The sequence below is a fragment of the Rana temporaria genome, chromosome 12 (assembly GCF_905171775.1).
Source record: "Rana temporaria chromosome 12, aRanTem1.1, whole genome shotgun sequence".
Lineage (NCBI taxonomy): Eukaryota > Metazoa > Chordata > Amphibia > Anura > Ranidae > Rana > Rana temporaria.
In genome coordinates, this window is record NC_053500.1 from 39,658,708 (window position 1) to 39,678,903 (window position 20,196).

The 20,196-nt window shown below is 45.3% G+C and overlaps 1 protein-coding gene across 2 annotated transcripts in view; it reads left to right on the plus strand.

Moving 5' to 3' along the window:
• HAP1 (huntingtin associated protein 1) overlaps positions 1-20,196 on the plus strand; it is a 93,783-nt gene that overhangs the window by 16,339 nt on the left and 57,248 nt on the right. For both annotated transcript variants that reach the window (XM_040330990.1, XM_040330988.1), the window contains exons 2-3: positions 1,286-1,563; positions 19,526-19,720. In XM_040330990.1, coding sequence (XP_040186924.1) covers positions 1,286-1,563; positions 19,526-19,720 — 473 coding nt within the window. The remainder of the gene's footprint in view (positions 1-1,285; positions 1,564-19,525; positions 19,721-20,196) is intronic.

The window sequence follows — 20,196 nt, forward strand, 5'->3', positions numbered from 1 at the left end:
CACCCCCCCAGTGGCGCGCGCGGGTAATGTCAACAAGAGGACGTCTAAAGACGTCCACTTGGCACTTCAGGTACGCGCTGCAGACGTCTTTTGTCTAAAGCGCGGATCTGTAGTGGTTAAGGAAACGACACCAAAAAGTGAAATTTTATTAGCAGACACCGATGGTGATTGTTTTTTTTTTTATTGCCATTTTTCGCATTAAAAAAGACCTATCAGGGGAGAGTGGCTGCCGTATTTGGCACTGTACCTGACTGCAGCAGTGGGCACATCAGGGGTTATTTCATCATTGTAGTTTCCCTTGGTCACAAGACCAAGACCTTAGGAATGTAGTAACCAGGTAATTTCTGCATACCTAGAATTTGTATTGCAAGATATTTTGTGTTTGCCCACCTAGTCTTTGTTTCTTATTGTAACAATTTTGCCTAATGCCCCGTACACACGATCCGAAAATCGTACGAAGAATGACGCTTTCGAAACGATCGTACGATAATCGTTGGTACAGAGCTTTCGAGAGCCGATCAGGACCGTTCATCCGATATTATTCTATCGGACATGCACAGAAATGTTTTTCATACGATGCCAGATGGCGCGATTTTCGTATAATTTGTACAGCTGTCGTTCGAAAATACAAATGCATTACAACGCATGACATCACTTCCGATTTTTTTTATTCTGTCGTACGAGAATTTTTGTGACTTTAGTAAACTGATCAGATTCAACGTGAGATTAGTATACAACAAAAAAACGAACGATCATTCGTCCGATAATCGGATCGTGTGTACCGGGCAAAAATGGGTGGCCTTTTGTTTATCTCAGGCATTTTTAATGTTTATTTTCCCACAAATACTCTGACAGTTAGGTCTGCCAGATTATTCTGCTCGGCCAGACAAATTATTCAGGCCCATCGGCAAAGCTGAATCCCTAATTTTCTTTTTGTTTTGTTTTATACACAATGATTGGATAGTGAAGGAGGCCATCTCTGTGTTCTCTCCTCCTGATAGCAAATTCCCTGTATTAGACTGACAACATGAAACTGAAGCACAGCCTTGTTGATTTACAGTGCCCCTCCCCCTTTTTCTCATTTCATTTTGAATCCTGATTAGAAAATAAACACTGAGGTTATATTTATAAATAATCAACTTTTTTTTAATGAGTATGTAATTTGTATTATTTTTTAACATTCTGTTGTGTTATGTTAAACTCGTCTAATCTACCTTATAAAGAAGCTGTATCATTATTAGAAGTCTCACATGTATTAATAATATTATGGGCTGTTCTTGTGCAGAGCAATCAGCGGTGGCCTCGCTGAAGAAAGGCCTGGATATCTCTTCTGCCTCCCGGAACAAGGCTTCCATCGATCATCAGTGCATGGCGGCCTGCATCATCCCCTGACTCCTGCCAAGCTGGACTCCTCCGAATTCTGTGAGGAGGCTGCCAGTTACCCACCTGTGTTCCCCAGTAATCACCAAGTGCCCGCCAATAACCCTACACCCCAGGACAATGAGACACACGGAAAACCAGCAGAGGACATCCCTCAGTTCAAAGATGTTTCTACAATCACAGGTAAGGAAGCCAGCAGGTAATGCTTTATCACTTCATCAACATTGGTGTCAGTCCCCCAAAATTATTCCCTGGAAGAACTTAAACAAAAATAACAAGAAACATACATTCTACATTTATAATTATGCTACCAAAATTAATGTTTGCTGTAAATTGCCTCCAGAATTGTTCCAGTTTCTTTGTGCTTAAGGCCGCCATTTTGCTGAAGCTCAGAGCCCCTGAGCAGCAGTAAATCTTTAGGCTGTCAGCAGTTCTGCCTCTATATTTTCAACACAGTGCCAAAAAATAGAGAGAAACTAAGTAGAAAAGGGCAAGACAGTGTATTGCTAGATTTTAAACAGTATAGAAAAAAAAAGGGGGAAGGGAACTTGGTGGGACTTTATATGAAATGTATGTGAATACGTCTCCATCCCTGATTCAATAGAAACAAAAGAGAACCAAGGTGGGACTTTATATGAGGTATGTGCGGCAACATAAACCAGTCAGTATAAAAAAACACACATAGCCGGATTCAGAAAGACTTACGCCGAGGTATCTTCTGATACGCCGTGTAAGTGCACGGATGCGCCGTCGTATCTCTGCGCCTGATTCTTGAAATAAGATACGCCTGAATTTTGGCTCCATCCGACCGACGTAAGTCTCCTACGCCGTCGTATCTTGGGCGCATATTTATGCTGGCCGCAAGGGGCGCTTCCATTGATTTACGCGTCGAATATGTAAATTAGCGAGATACGCCGATTCACGAACGTACTTGCGCCCGTCGCAGTAATCTACGCCGTTTACGTAAAGGCGTACGTCCGGCGTAAAGTTATTCCACACAATAGCAGGTGTAAGTCATGTTGGGGTATGGACGTCGGAACAGCCGTCGTAATTTACGTTGTTTACATAAGTCGTACGTGAATGGGGCTGGGCGTAGGTTACGTTCACGTCGTAGGCAGTGAGCCGTCGTATCTTGGGGAGTATATGCAACGTGATTCTGACCATGCGCGCGCATGCGCCGTTCGTTCGGCCCTTCATTTACATGGGTTTACGCTTCATTTTAATACATGACGCCCACTTCCTTGCTACTTTGAATTAGGCGGGCTTACGCCGGCCAATTTACGCTATGCCGCCGCAACTTACGGAGCAAGTGAATACTGGTCTTGCCTCTCTGTTACGTCGGCGTAGCGCATATGAGATGCGATACGCCGGCCAAAAGATGCGCCGCACTACGAGAATCCGGCTTACAATGTTTATTGCTAAATAATGATTGCATAACACAGTGGTCTCCAAACTGTGGCCCGGGGGCCAGATGCGGCCCTTTGCTCGCTTTTATCCAGCCCTTGGGGCACGATTTCATCCACTGATACCAGCAATGGGTCAGTTTCTCCTACTGACACCAACAATGGGGCCCAATGACACCGATGGGTCACAATTCTTCCCAATGACACCAAGGATGGGACACAATTCCTCACGATGACACCAAGGATGAGGCACAATTCCTTACAATGACCCCAATGATAGGGGACAATTGCTCTCAATGACACTAACAATGGGGCACAGTTTTTCCTCAATAACACCAACAAAGGGGAACAAAGACACCAACGATGGGTCACAATTCTTACCACTGACACCAATGATGGGGCACAATTCCACCCACTGACACCACAGTTTTTCTCAATGACACCAACAACGGGACCCAATGACGGGGCACAATTACTCCCTCTGAAACAAACAATGGGGCGTTAATTTTTCCCACTGATGTCGGGACCATTTCGACTCCCACTGACCACTGTCCGGCCCTCGTAAACGCTGAAGGACAGTAAACTGGCCCTTTGCTTAGAAAGTTTGGGGACCCCTGGCATAACATGTAAGAAAATTCATTCATAGGATTGTGTCCATAATGACAACATGTAACAAACATAGTATGTAGAAAACTGGCAACAACAATAAATGATACATTGTGTAATAAACATATGACCGCTGCATCAAGATAATACATTGTAGTGTAAATATAGAACAGCCATCCTAGTTCACACAGACCACCTCAGAAACAGCGTAAAGATAAAATCTGTATACAGTACAGTATCTCACAAAAGTGAGTACACCCCTCACATTTTTGTAAATATTTTATTCTATCTTTTCATGTGACAACACTGAAGAAATTACACTTTTCTACAATGTAAAGTAGTGAGTGTACAGCTTGCATAACAGTGTAAATTTGTTGTCCCCTCAAAATAACTCAACACAGCCATTAATGTCTAAACTGCTGGCAACAAAAGTGAGTACACCCCTAAGTGAAAATGTCCAAATTGGGCCCGATTAGCCATTTTGCCTCCCCAGTGTCATGTGACTCGTTACATGGTCTCAGGTGTGATTGGGGAGCAGGTGTGTTCAATTTGGTGTTATCGCTCTCACTCTCTCATACTGGTCACTGGAAGTTCAACATGGTACCTCATGGCAAAGAATTCTCTGAGGATCTGAAAAAAAATAATTGTTGCTCTACATAAAGATGGCCTAGGTTATAAGAAGATTGGCAAGACTCTGAAACTGAGGTGCAGCACGGTGGCCAAGACCATACAGCGGTTTAACAGGACAGGTTCCAATCAGAACAGGCCTCGCCATGGGCGACCAAAGAAGTTGAGTGCACATGCTCAGCATCATATCCAGAGGTTGTCTTTGGGAAATAAACATATGAGTGCTGCCAGCGTTGCTGCAGAGGTTGAAGGGGTGGGGGGTCAGCCTGTCAGTGCTCAGACCATACGCTGCATCAAATTGGTCTGCATGGCTGTCATCCCAGAAGGAAGCCTCTTCTAAAGATGATGCACAAAAAAGCCCACAAACAGTTTGAAGACAAGCAGACTAAGGACATGGATTACTGGAACCATGTCCTGTGGTCTGATGAGACCAGGATAAACTTATTTGACTCAGATGGTGTCAAGTGTGTGTGGCGACAACCAGGTGAGGAGTACAAAGACAAGTGTATCTTGCCTACAGTCAAGCATGGTGGTGGGAGTGTCATGGTCTGGGGCTGCATGAGTGCTGCTGACACTGGGGAGCTACAGTTCATTGAGGGAACCATGAATGCCAACATGTACTGTGACATACTGAAGCAGAGCATGATCCCCTCCCTTCAGAGACTGGGCCGCAGGGCAGTTTTCCAACATGATAACGCCTCCAAACACACCTCCAAGATGACCACTGCCTTGCTAAAGAAGCTGAGGGTAAGGGTGATGGACTGGCCAAGCATGTCTCCAGACCTAAACTCTATTGAGCATCTGTGGGGCATCCTCAAACGGAAGGTGGAGGAGCGCAAGGTCTCTAACATCCACCAGCTCTGTGATGTCATCATGGAGGAGGGGAAGAGGACTCCAATGACAACCTGTGAAACTCTGGTGACCTCCATGCCCAAGAGGGTAAAGGCAGTGCTGGAAAATAATGGTGGCCACACAAAATATTGACACTTTGGGCCCAATTTAGACATTTTCACTTAGGGGTGTACTCACTTTTGCTGCCAGCAGTTTAGATATTAATGGCTGTGTGTTAAGTTATTTTGAGGGGACAGAAAATTTACACTGTTATATAATCTGTACACTCACTACTTTACATTGTAGCAAAGTGTCATTTCTTCAGTGTTGTGAGTGAGTGAGAAACTTATATAGCGCAACACATGCGAACTGAATCGCCTCTGGGCGTTGTCACATGAAAGGATATAATAAAATATTTACAAAAATGTGAGGGGTGTACTCACTTTTGTGAGATACTGTACTGTATACAGATTTTATCTTTACACTGTTTCTGAGGAGGTCTGTGTGAACTAGGATGGCTGTTCTATATTTACACTACAATGTATTATCTTGATGCAGCGGTCATATGTTTATTACACAATGTATCATTTATTGTTGTTGCCAGTTTTCTACATACTATGTTTGTTACATGTTGTCATTATGGACACAAACCTATGAGTTCCGGTTCACACAGCCTTGAAGTAGTACAGGAACCTTCTCTGAAGTCGGCGCGATTTCAGTAGTGTGTATTAAGATGGCTCTCATTCACTTTCTCATGTCTCGACACAAGTCCGATCCCAAGTCGCTGTAGTGTGAACCGGCACTAAATGAATTTCCTTACATGTTATGCAATCATTATTATTTAAGCAATAAACATTGTGTGTTTTTATATTGACTGCGTTTTATGTTGCCGCACATATCTCATATAAAGTCCCACCTTCGTTCTCTTTTGTTTTCTTTAAACAGTATAGACACTTATTTAAAATTTACATAGCTATATCTGCAAAAGGGGCCAGCCTGAAGTAATCTAGCAGGACTTAATTTTCTAACTAAAGTTCCACTTTAACCACTTAGGACCCGGACCAATATGCAGGAAAAGGACCTTGCCCCTTTTTGCGATTTGACACTGCATCGCTTTAACTGACAATTGCGCGGTTATGCGACGTGGCGTCCTTTTTTTCCCACAAATAGAGATTTATTTTGGTGGTATTTGATCACCTCTGCGTTTTTTTTATTTTTTGCACTATAAACAACATTTTTGAGAAAAATTTTTTTTGCTTTAATAAATATCCACAAAAAAAGATATAAAAAAAAACATATTTTTTCCTCAGTTTAGACTGATACGTATTCTTCTACCTGTTTTTGGTAAAAAAAAAATATAAAAAAAACGTTTAACGAAAGGGTTTGCGCAAAATTTATAGTGTTTACAAAATAGGGGATAGTTTTATGGCATTTTTATTAATGATTATTTTTTTTACTACTAATGGCGGCGATCAGCGTTTTTTTTTTTTTTCGTGACTGCGACATTATGGCGGACACATCGGACAATTTTGACACATTTTTGGGACTATTGTCATTTTCACAGCAAAACGTGCTATAAGAATGCATTGATTATTGTGAAAATGACAATTGCAGTTTAGGAGTTAACCACTAGGGGGCGGTGTAGGGGTTAAGTGTGACCTCATGTGTGTTTCTAACTGTAGGGTCGGGGCTGGACTTGTGACGTCACTGATCGTCTGTTCCCTGATATAGGGAAAGACGATCAGTGACACTGCCACTGTGAAGAACGGGGAAGGTGTGTTTGCACACAGCTCTCCCCGTTCTTCAGCTCCTGTGACCGATCGCGGGACTCCGGCAGCGATCGGGTCCTGCGGTCACGGTGCTTTGGATCGGGTTGCGTCCCACGGCAGGGCACTTAGAGGCCGTACAGGTACGTGATTGTGCCCAGCCGTACCAGTCTGCCGTCGTATATCGGCGTTAGGTGGTCCTTAAAGCGGAAGTAAACCCATCGATTTAACAGTTTCAAAAAGCAGTTACATTTCCGGCATGCCGGCATTGCTAACTGTCACATTGGTTGTGCTCTCAACCAAACTGTCAAACCATCCAATGGCTGGTGTCATAACTGATCACATGTGCAGCACCATGGCAGTTGAAGATTAAACATTTTCCAAGATGGCAGCTTCCTTGGCTGAAAATGATAGGTGGGTTTACTTACACTTTAAGTGGTTAAAGGGGTTGTAAAGTCTGCAGGTTTTCTTTATCGTACATCACGGGACACAGAGCGGCATATTCATTACTATATGGGTTATATGGAGTACCTTCAGGTGATGGACACTGGCAATCTCAAAAACAGGAAGTGCCCCTCCCTATATAACCCCCTCCCATAGGAGGAGTACCTCAGTTTTTACGCCAGTGTCTTAGGTGTTGGTCATGGTTTAGCTTGCCTCCACATCCTTGGGATTAAGGTGGGCTAACCGGTTCTGTCCAAAGGCCTCAGTGCTAAAGTGGTCAGCAACCGGACCCCAAACCATTGGGGTATAGCCCATAATGCTTTCTGTCACAGAGAGCTGGACTCTGGGCCCAGAACTTAGAAACCTTTGGGGGCCTAATGTTTCTGTTGCCAGGGTGCTATATGGGCCCAGGACAGTGGATCCTTCATAGGAACCCAGGGCCTGAAGGTCTAGACGCCCCACGGAGATGGGGGAAGATTGGACCTCTTGCTGTGCAAAGTCCTGCGGCATGGAGCAGGTAAGTGAAGGGGAAACTTGCGGAACTTGGTTCGCAGCAGGTTTTTTCTGGGGGAAGGTCACAGTGGGACATGCCTATGGTTTATGCGCTGCATCTGGCAAGGTGAGTCACATATCTTAGGATAGGACGACTCTATATGTGTATATTCCCCATAATTGTGACCTCCCTGGTAGTATTGCAACTGGTGCTAGTAGCATTGAAAAGGGCCTGTGTGTATAGTGACAATTCTCTTTAAGAGAAGCCCCTGGGAATCTATTGAGGTTTCTTATGTAGAGAGTGAATGCTCTTACCTGCAAGCCTGCTCAGAGAGGTCCAGGCGGTTGCTGCAGAGAAATAAATGCCGCTCTGTGGATCCTGGCCTGGACGGCAGGATCAGCCTCTGACCTCCTCGTGTGGGCCTCCCCCCCCCCCCCCCCGCCGGCGGGCGCGCGCGCGTCCCCGTGATATCGGCGCAATTTCGCGCCGTTTTTTCTGAAGGGGAAGGGCGGGCCCGTAGGTAAAAGGAAGGGGCGGCCCTTCCAAAAGAGTTCCCAGCTCAGTGATGTGTTGGAACTGAGAGAGGAAGGACCAGAGCGGCAGAATGGGGCGCCGAGGACACACAGTGGCCAAAGAAGAGTATTACAGTCTTCAAAAAGACTGTCTTTCACCCTAAAGATAGGGTTTCTTTTTCTTTTCAGCAGTTTTTATTGGCAAATACTACTAAAGGGGGACAGAATGGGTTTTCTTTCTTTGGTTTAAAAAAAAAAAAAAAAAAGAACCAAGATTAATAAGGAAAGGCATTTTTTTCCCCAGAAAGGGTTTTTGGGCAACAACTATTTATTTTCCCAAACACCATTAAGTAGCGGGCGTACCTCGGTATTGTACCATGGCATCTGGTTCGGAGGGTACAAAAGGTGGGGATTCCCCCAGAGGGTCCGGGGTCTCGGACAAAGTCTTACCGCTACTTTCCCCAGAAGGAGCCTTGGTGAGACCATCGGGATCTGGGGCTGGAGCTGGCACGGGTCAGTCCAACCCTAGGGTGGTCACGGACGAGGTACTGTCCACCTCTCTAAAGGAGATGGAAAAAAGAATGGAAAAGATGATAGCCAAGGCTATGCGGGGCAGAAAACGGAATAGATCTCCGTCGCCCGAGCGTGAACCCTCAGATGAGGAGGTCCCTTCCGCAGAGGAGTGGGAAGACCTCTTGGACAAGGACCAAGTAGGTTCAGGGATCGAGGATCCGGGTACGGAGGAGTCTGGCGCAGCCTCCCAAGGGGAGAGCTGGTGGGTTCAAGTTTTAACAGACTTGGTCCATAGGACGTTCAACTTGCCAGTACCAGATCTCCAAGTATCAACGGTCTCAGCTTTGGGCTCACTAAGAGCGCCTCAAACCAATGCGGTTTTTCCGATCCATCCTCTACTAGAGGAAGTTATGTTCCAAGATTGGGCCAAGCCAGATAGAATCTTTGTACCACCAAAGAGATTCTCTGCCTTATATCCTATGGAAGAGAAATTTTCCAAGAGATGGGCAGCCCCGGCTGTAGACGCAGCCATCTCATGTGTTAACAAATCTTTAACATGCCCTGTAGAAAACATACAGGTGTTCAAGGATCCGGTTGATAAACGCTTGGAAACGCTACTTAAAACCTCCTTCACTACTGCAAGGGCAGTAGTGCAGCCAGCTGTGGCTGCAATTGGGGTTGCGCAAGCATTATCGGATCAAGCTAAGCAGATGCTTAAACTTATTCCTGCCCAGCAGGCAGAAGAATTTTCGGACGTCCCTAGGGCCATACGCTTTACAGTAGATGCGATTAAGGATTCGATCCAGCAAGCGTCACGTTTATCGTTATCCCTTATCCATATGAGAAGACTCTTATGGTTAAAGAGCTGGGAGGCAGAGCCCCCATGCAAGAAGCTCCTGGTAGGGTTTCCCTTCCATGGAGGACGACGCTTCGGAGAAGACCTGGACAAATACATCCAGACCATTTCAAGCGGAAAAAGTACTCTTTTGCCCACCAAGAAGAAGTTTCGGGGGCCTGCGTTTAAACGACAGTACTCCCCTGGGCAGGGGCCCTCCAATACCAAACAGTATCGACGGCCTCCTGCAAGATCAAACTTTAACAAATCGCAGGGACAGGCCGGCGCAGGCAAGAAGCAGTGGTTTCGCAAGCCAGCAAAGCCAGCCCCCAAGCCGGCCTTATGAAGGGGCGCCCCCACCGTCGAAGGTGGGGGGAAGACTGCGTCTCTTTACAGAGGTTTGGGAGGCCAGCATTCCCGACAAATGGGTACGGTCCTCCGTGGCTACAGGCTACAAACTAGACTTCCTAAAGTTTCCTCCTCCTCATTTTCAGGAGTCAAGAGTACCAAACGATCCGAAGAAGGGAGCCGCATTAATAGCGGCATTGAATCATCTACTCTCTCAGGAGGTAATAGTAGAGGTACCAGTCCAAGAACAGGGGCTAGGTTTCTACTCCAACCTATTCATTATCCCAAAGCCCAACGGCGATGTCAGGCCAATTTTGGACTTAAAAATGGTAAATGCATACCTAAAAGTCCGCTCATTTCGGATGGAATCCGTGCGGTCAGCAGTTGCCGCACTTCAGAGGGACGATTTCATGGCATCCATAGACATAAAGGATGCTTACCTTCATGTTCCAGTTTACCAGCCACATCAAAGATTTCTACGCTTCTCGGTGGCTCTACGTCATTTCCAATTCATGGCACTTCCCTTCGGGTTGGCTACGGCCCCCCGGGTGTTCACGAAGGTCCTAGCTCCAATCCTAGCCAATCTAAGGATTCAAGGGGTCACGATCCTAGCATACCTGGACGACCTCCTAGTCATAGATCACTCGTCTCCTGGCTTGGAACGAGCAGTGGCCCTCACAGTTCAGTACCTCGAGAGGTTCGGCTGGGTCCTAAATCGAGAAAAATCAGCATTCCAGCCCACAAGGCAGTTGGAATATCTCGGCATGAGATTAGACACAGAACAACAGAGGGTGTTTCTGCCTCTGATAAAAGTCAAAGCCATCAAGGAATTAATTCTACTGGTTCTAAGCAAGAAGGAACCAACTGTTCGCCTATGTATGCGGTTACTAGGCAAGATGGTGGCCACATTCGAGGCGGTACCGTACGCCCAGAGCCACACTCGCATCCTGCAGGCAGCCATCCTGTCAGCCTGGAGCAGGAGGCCACAGGCCTTAGATATCCCTTTGCCGCTCTCATCAAGAGTCCGACAAAGTCTGTGTTGGTGGTTAGACCCTCAGAATCTACTGAAGGGGAAGTCTTTCAGCCCAGTGGCTTGGAAGATAGTAACCACAGACGCCAGCCTAACAGGCTGGGGAGCAATTTTGGATGGTTGCACTCGCCAAGGCACTTGGGCAAAGCCAGAGAAGCAGTTGCCCATCAACATCTTGGAGCTCAGAGCTGCTCGACTAGCCCTCAGGGCTTGGACGTCCAAGTTGCAGGGGTTCCCGGTGAGAATTCAATCGGACAATGCCACGGCAGTGGCATACATAAATCACCAAGGGGGAACCAAGAGTCAAGCCGCTCAGAGAGAGGTGAGCTTGATTCTCCTATGGGCAGAAGCTCATGTGCCCTGCATATCGGCAATATTTATTCCAGGAGTGGACAACCTTCAGGCGGACTTTTTAAGTCGCCAGACTCTGTTGCCGGGGGAATGGTCTCTACATCCACAGGTCTTTCAGACACTCTGCCAGAGATGGGGAGTGCCGGACGTAGACGTCATGGCATCAAGACTCAACAAGAAGCTAGACAGGTTCATATCCCGCTCAAGGGATCCGATGGCCTGCGGAACCGATGCGCTGGTTTGCCCTTGGCATCAGTTCAAACTACTTTATGTATTTCCCCCGCTCCAGTTACTACCCCGCCTGCTGCGCAGGATCAGGGTGGAGCACATACCAGTCATCCTGGTAGCTCCAGCATGGCCCAGAAGGGCATGGTATTCACTAATCCTAAAGATGGTAGTGGGAGACCCTTGGACTCTTCCTCTACGGCCAGACCTGCTATCGCAAGGTCCGATCCTCCACCCTGCCTTACGGCATCTAAATTTGACGGCCTGGAAGCTGAATCCCTGATTCTCAGGGGTAGAGGTCTGTCTCAGAAAGTAATCTCTACCCTAATCAGAGCCAGGAAACCGGTCTCTAGGGTGATTTATTACAGGGTCTGGAAGGCCTATGTAGGCTGGTGTGAGTCCAAGCGATGGCTTTCTCGCAAGTTTACCATCGATAGAGTATTACGTTTTCTCCAGCTAGGAGTGGATAAAGGACTGGCATTAAGCACAATCAAAGGACAGATTTCAGCTTTGTCAGTGTGGTTTCAGCGGCCGCTGGCCACCCACTCGCTAGTTAAGACCTTCCTTCAAGGGGTCTTACGTATTAATCCTCCAGTTAAATCCCCGCTTTGTCCGTGGGATCTAAATCTTGTTCTGTCAAGTTTACAGAAACAACCGTTTGAGCCGTTGGCTGAAATTCCTTTGGTTTTACTGACAAGGAAGTTAGTATTTTTGGTCGCCATAGTTTCCGCCAGAAGAGTATCGGAACTGGCAGCCTTATCCTGTAAGGAACCATATCTTATTTTTCATAAGGACAGGGTCGTTCTCCGCCCTCATCCTTCCTTCCTACCAAAGGTTATATCCAGTTTTCATCTAAACCAGGATTTGGTATTACCATCCTTCTTTCCTAAACCTACTTCCAGAAAGGAAGGGTTGCTGCATACCTTGGATATTGTCAGGGCCATGAAGGCCTATCTTAAAGCTACAGAGAAGATCCGGAAAACAGATGTGTTGTTCATTTTACCAGATGGGCCCAAAAAGGGGCAGGCAGCTGCAAAATCCACCATCTCGAGGTGGATTAAACAGTTAATCACTCAGGCCTACGGCTTGAAAGGGTTGCCTCCTCCGTTATCATTAAAGGCTCATTCTACTAGGGCCATGGGCGCCTCCTGGGCAGCACACCACCAGATCTCTATGGCTCAAGTTTGCAAGGCGGCAACCTGGTCTTCTGTCCACACGTTTACAAGATTCTACCAGTTGGACGTAAGAAGGAATACGGATACAGCCTTTGGGCAGGCAGTGCTGCAGGCTGCAGTTTGAGACCCTCGGATTCCGGGGGCTCCCTTTTGAGTTAAATTTAAAAATTTATTTTTTCTCAACTAAGTTGGATTTATTATGATTTGAGTATATCTCTAAATTAAATCCTTTTGTCTTAGGAAGATGTTCTCCCTCCCCTCATTGTAAGCATTGCTTTGGGACATCCCATATAGTAATGAATATGCCGCTCTGTGTCCCGTGATGTACGATAAAGAAAAAGAGATTTTTAATACAGCTTACCTGTAAAATCTTTTTCTTGGAGTACATCACGGGACACAGAGCTCCCACCCCTCTTTTGGGGACCATTTTGGGAGGCATACTGCTTGCTACAAAACTGAGGTACTCCTCCTATGGGAGGGGGTTATATGGGGAGGGGCACTTCCTGTTTTTGAGATTGCCAGTGTCCATCACCTGAAGGTACTCCATATAACCCATATAGTAATGAATATGCCGCTCTGTGTCCCGTGATGTACTCCAAGAAAAAGATTTTACAGGTAAGCTGTATTAAAAATCTCTTTTTTCACCTTAATGCATTCTATGCATTAAGGTGAAAAACCTTCTGTGCTGCAGCACATCCCCCAGACCCCCTCCCTTTTTCTAACCTGAAACCGATCGTTCCAGCAACGGGGACGAGCACAGCAGCGCACCAGACGCTGTTTTGGGTCCTCATTGGATAGATTAATAGCCGCAAAAGCCATTGGCTCCTGCGGCCGTCAATTAAATCCAGTGACACAGGACACGGGGGGCAGGGCCAAGTCCTGCTGTCTGTGTCAGTGGACGCAGCAGCAGGACTTGCCCGCATGAGTGCCCCCTTTGGAAAGCGGCTCTCTGAGGGGGCACTCGAGAAGAGAAGGAGTGCCGTGGGGGGTCCCCAGAAAAGGAGGATCAGGGCCACTCTGTGCAAAACCCCTGCATAGAGGAGGTAAGTATAACATGTTAGTTAAAAAAAAAACAAAGCTTTACAACCCCTATAAAGCTGAATTCAATTTTATTTTTTTTGCATAGTTACATTGGTCCAGCCTGGAATAATGCAAGTATGCACATATACCATGCCTGTGAGATCCCTGTGGAGGCGGATAATCACCACTACTAGTCTGTGATTGCCACTTACTTGCCAAATGGCTGCCCTGCTACACACCATCCATAAGGTGTTTCTCCCTTGGCATGGGCACCATTCACAGAATGCCTTGCTTTTTTGTTGATAAATGTGAGGCATTCTCTGATTGGTCGAGGTGGAGAAGCAAGGCAGTGACATCACAATCCACCATATCCAAGCAGAGCATGCTTCGCTCCAAGCTGAACCAATGTAATTATGCATTGGATGTCCCATCCCGCCGCCTGTAAAAACAATCAAGTAGCTGAACTGCCGCTATGATTGTTCTTACGGTGCACAGAATAGCTGGTGGATCCATACACCTCTACACGGGTGTATGGATCCATCACCCCCTGTCAATGAGCCCTAAATAGTAAGGCTTTGTAAAACCATAGCGGAGTTATATGTCCATTTCACCTAGAGAGGGCAGTAATGCATTGACTGAGGCTTTGAAATCGTGCAACTTTATCTGAAATCGCACAATTTTAAAGCCGCATGTCAGTGTGACCTGGAAGATATCTGTGCGGCTTCATGCACATATGTCTATGCAAGTCGCACCTTAAATTGCCAAAAGTAGTGCAGGAACTACTTTTTTTTTAATTTGTGCCACACCACAAATTTGGCCGATTTGAACAGTGCGATTGCCAGCAATAGGCTGCAACTTGTGATTTTACCTGATGTGAACGGGGGCATAATATCCCTTTTATCTCCTATCAGAAGAACACACTGTGGTCTGGCTGCCCTCTGGATTTATCAAAAAGAGAAAATCAATCCATAAGAGCTAAAACAATGTGTGACAACTGGAAAGGGGGCGGGCTTAGCTGGTATTGACATTGGTAAACCATGCATGAGACAGGAAGAGCTAGCAGGAGCTACCCTAACAGGTTTGTCCTTTGGGACTTATGGTCTAATTCTACTTTCAGGTTAAGTTCAGCGTTACCTTACAGTCCGAGTCCGTATGTTATGAAAGATTACCAGTGTTCCCAGTATGAAACATATATTGTATAAAAAAACATATTGTTATATACAATAACTGGAATTGTGAACATATATGAACTTTTTATACTTTTGTGAGTTTAATTAACCACTTAAGGATCCCTTCACGCCAATAGACGTCAGCAGAATGGCACGGCTGGGCACATCCACGTACGTGGCTCTTTAAGCCCAGCTGTTGGGTCGCGCGTGCTGCTGGCGCGTGCACGCGACCCAGTCCGAAGCTCCGTGACCGCGGCCGTGGGACTCGGCGCTGAAGAACGGGGAGAGCTGTGTGTAAACACCGCTTCCCCGTTCTTCACTGTGGCGCCGTGATTGATCGTGTGTTCCCTTTTATAGGGAAACACAATCAATGACGTTACACCTACAGCCACACCCCCTACAGTTAGAAACACAAATGAGGTCACACTTAACCCCTTCAGCGCCCCCTTGTGGTTAACTCCCAAACTGCACTTGTCATTTTCACAGTAAACAATGCATTTTTAATGCATTTTTTGCTGTGAAAATGACAATGGTCCCAAAAATTTGTCAAAATTGTCCTAGGTGTCCGCCATAATGTCGCAGTCACGAAAAAAAACGCTGATCGCCGCCATTAGTAGTAAAAAAAAAAAAAAAGAAATGAATAAAAATGCAATAAAACTATCCCATTTTTTGTAAACGCTATAAATTTTGCGCAAACCAATCGATAAACACTTATTGCGATTTTATTTTTTTTTACCAAAAATAGGTAGAAGAATACGTATCGGCCTAAACTGAGGAAAAAAACTGTTTTATATATTTTTGGGGGATATTTATTATAGCAAAAAATTTAAAATATTGCATTTTTTTCAAAATTGACGCTTTATTTTTGTTTATAGCGCAAAAAATAAAAACCGCAGAGGTGATCAAATACCACCAAAAGAAAGATCTATTTGTGGGGAAAAAAGGACGCCAATTTTGTTTGGGAGCCACATCGCACGACCGCGCAATTGTCAGTTAAAGCGACGCAGTGCCGAATCACAAAAACTGGCCAGGTCCTTTAGCTGCCTAAAGGTCCGGGTCTTAAGTGGTTAAACAGAGTTATAAAAAAAGTAAAAAAAAAAACACTAAAAAGTTACAAGTGCTGCTCATGTGAACCCACTAGGGGGCACTCTGTTACTCAGCAACTTCCATGAGTTTAGTTAGCTGTTCCGACTAGTAGATGTTTAACTCGGAGCAAAATAAATACATTTCAACACTTCCTTTTAAGGCCTCATTCACACAGGAGCAATGATCAGTACATCTGTGCAGAGGGCTGTGTTCACCCGCCTGGCAGGCACAGGTGGTCCATGTAGAAGCATGCAACCAGCCTGCACAGATCAATGACGGGTATACACAGATCATCACATGTATCACGTATGTACATCCCTGTGGAACCCATGCACAGCTTTGAACACAGTGGATTAGATTAACTAAAATTGGAGAGTGCACAATCTGGTGCAGCTATGCATGGCAGCCAATCAGTTTGTTCATATAAGCTTTGACAACAAAACCTGGAAGCTGATTGGTTTCAATGCAGAGCTGCACCTGATTTTGCACTCTCCAGTTTTAGTAACTCAACCCCAGTGTGTCTACGTTGTTAGCTGTGCATTTGTCCCGCATGGATATACAAGCAAAGTGGTGCGTGAAGATCTGTGCAGCCATCAGCTTGTCTTCTATTTGCACAGGATGGTGGCATGGGCCACCTCTGCCTCCCGGGTGGGTGAACTCTGTCCTCTGCAGGGTGTAGTGATCAGTTTGTGTGTGATTGAGGCCTAAATAGGTAAACCTGAAATATTACATATAATTGTTTCATATTTACAACTTCTGGAAAACTGACCTCAAACCATTGTAGTTTCATTTCAAAGTACATGTACACAGCCCTATTTTTCTTCTTAGTTTTGTATATGGGGGAAGGATTAGAGCTCATCTAAAGTGTTTTAATGATGTCTGTATCCCCTGTGGGGTAAAAAAAAATATATAAAAATGTCATAAAACTATCCCCTATTTTGTAGACGCTAACTTCTGAGCAAACCAAGCAATTTTTTTTTACCAAAAATATGTAGAATAAATATTGGCCTAAACTGAGAAAAAAAATGCTTTTTTTAAAAAAAAACATGGGGATATTTTTTGCTTTTTTTTTTTTTTTAATTATTGCTTTTTTTGTTTATAGCGCAAAAAATAAAAACCGCAGAGGTGATCAAATACCACCAAAAAGAAAGCTCTATTTGTGGGGAAAAAAGGACGTCAATTTTGTTTGGAATCGCAAAAAGTGCTCTGGTCTTTGGGCAGCCAAATAGTCCGGGGCTGAAAGCAGAGGTTCACCCATAGCCAACACCTTTTCCCCTTAGCTTCATGCTCGTTTTGTCTAGGGGAATCGGCTATTTGTTTTAAAATATGATCCGTACTTACCCGTTTTCGAGATGCATCTTCTCCGCCGCTTCCGGGTATGGGCTGCGGGACTGGGCGTTCCTTCTTGATTGACAGTCTTCCGAGAGGCTTCCGACGGTCGCATCCATCGCGTCACAATTTTCCGAAAGAAGCCGAACGTCGGTGCGCAGGCGCAGTATAGAGCCGCACCGATGTTCGGCTTCTTTCGGCTACGAGTGACGCGATGGATGCGACCGTCGGAAGCCTGTCGGAAGACTGTCATTCAAGAAGGAACGCCCGCTCCCGAAGACCCATACCCGGAAGCGACGGAGACGATGCATCTCGAAAACGGGTAAGTACTGCTCATATTTTAAAACAGCCGATTCCCCTAGACAAAAATGAAGCTAAGGGGAAAAGAGAAAAAAAAAAGAATTGGGTGAACTCCCGCTTGAAGTGGTTAAAAATGATGGCCCGGATTCAGATACAATTGCGTAACTATATGCGGGCGTAGCGTATCTCATATACGCTACGCCGCCGTAACTTTGAGAGGCGAGTCCCGTATTCAGAAAGAACTTGCGCCCGAAGTTACGGCGGCGTAGTGTAAATGTGCCGGCGTAAGCCCGCCTAATTCAAATGAACCAGGCAGTGGGCGTGTTGTATTGAAATGAGCCGTGACCCCATGCAAATTAGGGGCCGATCGAACGGCGCATGCGCCGTCCGTGGACGTATCCCAGTGCGCATGCGTCGGATAGAATGCCTAAGATACGTTGAACACTGCCTACGACGTGAACGTAACTTACACACGGCCCTATTCACGTACGACTTACGCAAACGACGTAAATTCGACGCTTGTTCCGACGTCCATACTTAACATTAGCTGCGCCTCATGTAGCAGAGGTAGCTTTACGCCAGACGTAAGCCTTACGTAAACGGCGTATGTACGTTTCTGAATCAGCGTATCTAGCTAATTTGCATATTCTACGCGTAAATCTACGGAAGCGCTACCCTAGCGGCCAGCGTAAATATGCACCCAAGATACGACGACGTAAGAGACTTACGTCAGTCGTATCTTGGAAAAAAACTAACGTAAATGCCTTTCTGAATAGGCGTAAAGATGTGACGGCGCAGATTTGGACTTACGACACTAAATCCTTTATTAAATTCGGGCCTATGCTTTTAATCAAGCCTTTTTACCAGTAATTTAAATTGACTTGATTTAAATCAAATCCACCCTGACAGAGACTGTAACATGTGACCAGCTATACGTCTGTGGGTAGATTGGGAGTACATAGCATTGCTTGCATTGACATAAACAAGGCTGTTGTTTAAATGTGGTTTATGCTTGTATAGGGTTTGTGGAACGTATGGGGTATCTTCTCCTAAGAGTAATAAAGTTGAACCCTTGTAAAAAGTAAAGGATGTGATCCGATATATGAACATACACTGTAAATTGTATAACTGTATATCTGCTTCAGGCATCGCTTAATGTTAATCACATGCCTAACATGTATGTGCCTTTTATTTGTAACATCTCAATAAACTTGGTTTTGAAGTTAAAAAAAAAAATGTGGTTTATGCATATATTATAGATCGATCCTGAAAAGTGATTTTTTTTTTTGTAGTTCATTCTGTTTCTAACTGCACAACGTCCTGCCCCCCCCTATACCAGCCACTTTTGTTTCCCTTGTACTGTGAAGGAAAATGTTTATAGAGGAAATTAAATGTGAAAGCTGTGCCTGAAAAAGCAAGCAGAGAACAAAGGACTAGTCACCAGAATTTCCTGTGGTCTCCCTGCAGCAGATCTTTCTCGTTTACAATATTATTTTATTATTTTATATAGGTATTACAGGGATTTACCCTATACACAGCAGATTATATATATATATATATATATATATATATATATATATATATATATATATATATATATATATGAAGATCATCTACATATACTTACAGAATACAGTATATATTCTTACATATCTTCAATACATATCTTCTTTATGGTGTGGTGGCAGCCATCTTGGTAGAGGCAGGGCTTTGCTTCATCATGTCAGAGCCTCCAACAAGGAGAACAGTGAGCCTCCCTACTTCTAAATGTTCCCTAAACAAACATAGCAAATCTTCACTTTTAAGTTCAGGTCTATTTAAAGCGGAGTTCCGCCAAAAAAATAATAATTAGAAGTCATCGGCTACAAATTCTGCAGCTGCTGACTTTTAATATATTGACACTTGCCTGCCCATGACACCCGCGATGTCGGCACCCGAAGCCAATCTGTCCCTCGGCTCTTGGGTGCTGCTTCTATTTTTGGGTGGAACTCCGCTTTAAGAGCAAAGAATGACCGTGTGACCCTAACCGTGTATTTTCTGCATCTTCATGATATTGCTCTAATTAACCCTTTGTGCTTTCAGACATGTGCACCAATGGGGATGTCCCGGAGGTGGAGATCATCAGCCTTTTGCAGGAACGGCTCCCTCACTACACTCTGCGTGCCAACACCACGTTTGGATACGACCATGACAACTGGATACACACTCCGCTACTACCGCCTGACCTGCCCTTCCGTCTTACACCTGAACAGATAGAAGAGACGCTGAAGTATTTCCGTGAGTGAATGATCCAGACTGAGATTGGCTACAGCTAAGGCAGCCTACACTTGAGGTGGATAGGTGAATCGCTGCCCCTGTGCTATTGTGTTCTGATGGCGGTGAGCCTTCCCCCGCTGTCACAATACACTGATCTGTGCTGCCAGCGGCAGGGCTCGATCAGGAAAAACCCATCAAGCTGGTTGTACGGAGGTTGATTGATGGATCAACTTGTGTACAATCAGGGTGCCCATACATGGATCGAAATTCAGACCAATCGCTGCTGAAACTACTGAATTTCGATACATGTATGGCTGGCTTAAGTGTCAGGATTCCTTATTCTTATTGCCATGTTCAGTGTAGAGCCATGTGCTAAAGCTGGGGTATACACTGTGAGGTTTGAACAAAAAATAAGATCGCATATTCCCGCATCTGCACAAGCAAGGTGGATGCAGGGATCCCCCTGCTGTGTTATTGGGAGAATTTAATAAAACTGG